This window comes from Hevea brasiliensis, chromosome 2, assembly GCF_030052815.1.
Source record: "Hevea brasiliensis isolate MT/VB/25A 57/8 chromosome 2, ASM3005281v1, whole genome shotgun sequence".
NCBI classification, from domain to species: domain Eukaryota; kingdom Viridiplantae; phylum Streptophyta; class Magnoliopsida; order Malpighiales; family Euphorbiaceae; genus Hevea; species Hevea brasiliensis.
In genome coordinates, this window is record NC_079494.1 from 36767426 (window position 1) to 36771562 (window position 4137).

Below are 4137 nucleotides of genomic sequence, written 5' to 3' on the forward strand. Positions count from 1 at the left end.
CTCCTCACTCTTTTTCACTTCGGTGAGTGCTCATCCAGACGACCGCAAAATACTATGTGACAATGACTCTCGGCCTCCAATCTCAAGCTTCAGCTTTTCACCTTGTTGAGAAGTAGAGTTAATAAGAAGTTGGTCATTTGAAACCAAACAAGATCAAAGACGATTTTAAAAAATATATAAATAGTAATACCTGTACTTCACAAACTTTTTTTCTTTGTCGAGTACTTCAACTTTGCATACGGAACACTTTGAATAAACGTGGACCCTCCGATCCCTGGGCAGGTTCACATAAATAAAACAGACAAGAAAAAGAATTAATTTTTATAGTCCAAAACTACCCCTGGTCAAACAACTATCTTACCTTAACATCACTGTTAATATCTCACATGTTAAGGTCATTTTCCAACCTTTTCACGATTTTGGCAAATAAATACACGTAATTACTTGAAAATGCCTGCCACTTAGTTTTGGGCTTTGACAGGTCAGTTGACAAAAACAAAGAGTTGGCTTTGAACACACCTTCTCTGCAAGACGTAAGCTCCTTTTGGATTCTTCATTTTGTTCAATTTTTTTTCCAGAGTCTCGATTTTAGGAATTTTTCTACCTTTTTTTTTCTCGTGTAGGTAGCCTTGTAGCTATATCCTGTCTTTGTGGGGTTTTGTTTTTGTGATTGAAATTGCTTGCTCTTAATTTGGTTCATTAAATTAAATTTTTGTATAGATTATTAAATTTGACGTTTTGGTATATGAATTTTCGTGGGTTGTGAATATTGGATGCTGTTGTGTTCAGTTTAGGGGAGAAAACGATGGCTTCAGATCCCAAAATTCACAAATTCGATGAGGTTGCAAAGCACAATAAAACTAAGGATTGTTGGCTCATTATCTCTGGCAAGGTTCGATTTTTCTATTTTATTTGAGTTTTGATCTTTTTTCCGTTGTTTGTCACAAGATTTGAAGATCAGAAAGTTGATTGTTGTGATTGAATTTCTTGCACCCTTTTTGTATTGAATTTATTTGCAAGTATTTTGTTGTTCTGCATAATGCTGAAGGAAATTATGCTCTGTTTTGATGATTGGTTGGTCTTTGTTGTGTCTGTTTTCGTGATTCCAGTGTTCAGAACTTAGCTCATCAAGAAAAACCATAAAACTGATAATTAGAGGAAATATTAAGGCCTTTCAAAATTATATTTAGAGGAAATCAGATTTTGATCAATATGTTTTTCATTAAAAATTCTAAAAGCCAAAATTCTTTTTTTATTTCACAAAAAAAAAGAAATTCATGAACCCAATGATAAGTTATTCCCTTATATAAATTAATTTTTCAGTGATTGCTCCAAACATCGAAACCAATAAAAACTCAGTGTTCCAACCTGTTAAGTACTTTTACTAACTCAATTTTTCTTGTAAAACGTTGAAATGATTGTTCTTTTTAATGTATTTCTTGGAACCTTTTAAATTGACTGTTTAACCATTTTGTAAAAAAATTTGAAATTGTAGTTCTTCTCCGAATGAACAAGATAAGTTCTTTTTCACGACGTTATATGAACTTTGGAAGACTTGTGGTGATTGTGAAGACTTAAATTGATTAATATGCTTGATCAAATGTTTATCTTGGTGGTGTGGTTTAAAAGTTTCATATTTGCCTCTTCCTTGAATTTCAAAAGGTTCACAGTGGTTGCATTTTATTTTCACTTGATTATTTGGATTAAGTTTAATCAAATGAGCATGAAATATATTGGATTTTAGAGATTTTCCTCCTTGGTCCGATTGGGTTGAAAAGCTGGTGCTTTGTCTTTGTCATCTTCTGTATTGATATGCTCACTTTCTTGGGTTGGATGAGTGTGTAAGTGTTGGGCTTGTTTGGCTCTCGAATGATTCATCAAAAGTATTAGTTCTCATAAATTGAAAATTAGAGTCAAAGGAAGATTTAGTTTTTCCAATTTTTCCCTTACTTTTGTTATTTCTTAACACGGTATTGAACATAGACTTGACTTTTTTTTTGTATTTAAAAAAGTAAAATCAAATAAATGAGTAAAATTGAGAGACGTTTAGAGGGTTGATAAAAAGTTGAGAGAGTTGAGAGAATTGAGAGTGGTTTAGAAATGAAAATTGTTAGGTATTTATAAGCATTTTTTTTTCCTTATCCAAAATGTCCTTAAAATATAGCCGTTATTTGACTGTTATAATGTAAATTGACATTTACAATTTTTTTTTTAAATTAATAAAAAATAAAAATTGTTGCTTTCTTGCAATGGTAACAAAAAAGGGGTTGTAGGCATTAGCCTGTGAGAGCGTCATGCAACACACCCAGGGAATGTCACATAATAATAATTATTATTATTTTTAAAAGCGGGTAAACCGGCCCAGACTGGTGGATCCAGTCCAGTTGACGAGCTTCAAGAGGGGACTGATTAGTGCAAGTTTCGGTTCGGGCTGGGCCTAGGAACTGTTGAATGGTTTTTGGTTCTAGTTTTGATCAGACCATGGCCAGGCCTATCTACAATTTATGGAAAAATCAGATCATAAAATAAACGAGTGGTGGTACATCAGTTACATTCAACCTCTATCTTGCATGCATGAGTAACACATCTTTACCCTCAATTTCAAATGAAGTTCTGTTTTCATGAGCGGCAATAACTGAGATTGCAATAACCCTTTTGAACTTCAATATGCATAAATGATAGAAACTGTATTTAAAGTATAAATTACTGGATGGATGGTACTTGCACTCGTGGAAGGATACTGATGATGGTAAATCAGTTCTTTAACTTAAGAAGTTGGATAATTCATACATTATTAAAAACTCTATCTATTTGGGTCGTAGGTTTGATTTGATGTGATAAAGAGTATAATTTCATGTTGCATACAGTACAAGGTTTTTTTCCTGGGTATTCACAATTGTAAGTAATGCACTTGCGCCTGCTGCTCTTCAAGATGTGTAGACTCTCTTATCTGAGTATTTTTTTTTCTTTGACATGGTAATAAGGGCAACGTATATGTGGCATGAAATGTTTTCTTATGCCTTGATTTTATTTGTTAATTAAAGTTTTGAGCTTCAAATTCAGGTGTATGATGTCACCCCCTTCATGGATGACCATCCTGGAGGAGATGAAGTTCTGCTGTCATCAACTGGTAATGCTACAGTGCTAGTTGTATAATTTTCAATTTAGTAGAGCAAGGCCTAAATTTCAACGCTTATTTGAGATTATATTCTTTTTTTGTTTTTTTTTTAAATATTATTCTTTTAGGGAAAGATGCAACAAATGATTTTGAAGATGTGGGTCACAGTGATTCTGCTAGAGAAATGATGGCAAAATACTACATTGGTGAAATAGATGCATCAACTGTTCCAGCAAAACGTACCCACATTCCTCCACAGCAAACTTCCTACAATCACAATAATAGATCAGAGTTTTTTATTAAGATCTTGCAGTTTCTCGTGCCTCTTTTGATCTTAGGCTTAGCCTTTGCAGTTCGACACTTCACCAAGAAAGAGTAGGCTAATTACGTCATATTAGTTCAACATTTTAGGTTTCTTCTTCTTCTTCTTCCTTTTTTTTCTTTTTTTTTTCTGCAATGTCTGTTGAAAAATTAAGCAGCGGTTCAAACTTGGTCCCCTGGAGGCCTGTCTGTGACTGTATTTGGAACATCTGTTTCATTGATAATAGGACAATATTTGCTTTTTCTGGGTGATATGCAAGGTTTATTTTCTTTTCGTGCGTCTCTTATTATTCTGATCAACTATGATTCGCTAATCCCTCTAGCTTATGGTTCGTCATACAATGTTATTGGTTGTTGATTCAGGCACTACCTGTTTAATATGCTATGTGATATGGCTATGAATTTAGAGGCTGCTGCATTCCAATAGGTGGTAGAAATGAATACAGATATCTAAATAATAACCCTCAGGTCATTTAATCATTCACCGGCCTACCTGAGAGATTTGATCACTCAGCAGCATAGCTGAGAATGTATAGCAGATGATTGCTTGTTTGAAAGAGTTTTAAGCACATAAATTAGTTAGCAAACTCAAAAAGCAGCCATCAGAAAGCGCTCTCTATTTTGTCGTGCAGGGTCACGGCCAATTCATGTGCATCATCCAAGAGTTTTCCATGCATCTAGTTGCCCAGGAATTTTTA

The 4137-nt window shown here is 33.9% G+C and overlaps 1 protein-coding gene across 2 annotated transcripts; it reads left to right on the forward strand.

Moving 5' to 3' along the window:
- The first annotated feature begins 374 nt into the window (after positions 1 to 374).
- On the forward strand, positions 375 to 3713 carry LOC110671959 (cytochrome b5). Of its 2 annotated transcripts, none has more exons than XM_021834602.2 (4): positions 375 to 533; positions 790 to 892; positions 3064 to 3130; positions 3247 to 3713. In XM_021834602.2, the coding sequence occupies exons 2-4, from the start codon at positions 806 to 808 to the stop codon at positions 3495 to 3497; spliced, it is 405 nt and encodes a 134-aa protein (XP_021690294.1). In that variant the 5' UTR covers positions 375 to 533; positions 790 to 805; the 3' UTR covers positions 3498 to 3713. The 2 variants fall into 2 exon arrangements, with proteins under 2 accessions (XP_021690294.1, XP_021690295.1); XM_021834603.2 differs by having other exon boundaries at positions 481 to 619.
- Positions 3714 to 4137: the final 424 nt, after the last annotated feature.

What these genes read in the sequence shown, in the direction of transcription:
- LOC110671959 (XM_021834602.2), top strand. Translation starts at nt 806, where the DNA reads ATGGCTTCAGATCCCAAAATTCACAAATTCGATGAGGTTGCAAAGCAC. An exon ending in GGCTCATTATCTCTGGCAAG is followed by an intron (nt 893 to 3,063) that starts GTTCGATTTTTC and finishes CTTCAAATTCAG; the next exon opens with GTGTATGATGTCACCCCCTT. An exon ending in AGTTCTGCTGTCATCAACTG is followed by an intron (nt 3,131 to 3,246) that starts GTAATGCTACAG and finishes TTATTCTTTTAG; the next exon opens with GGAAAGATGCAACAAATGAT.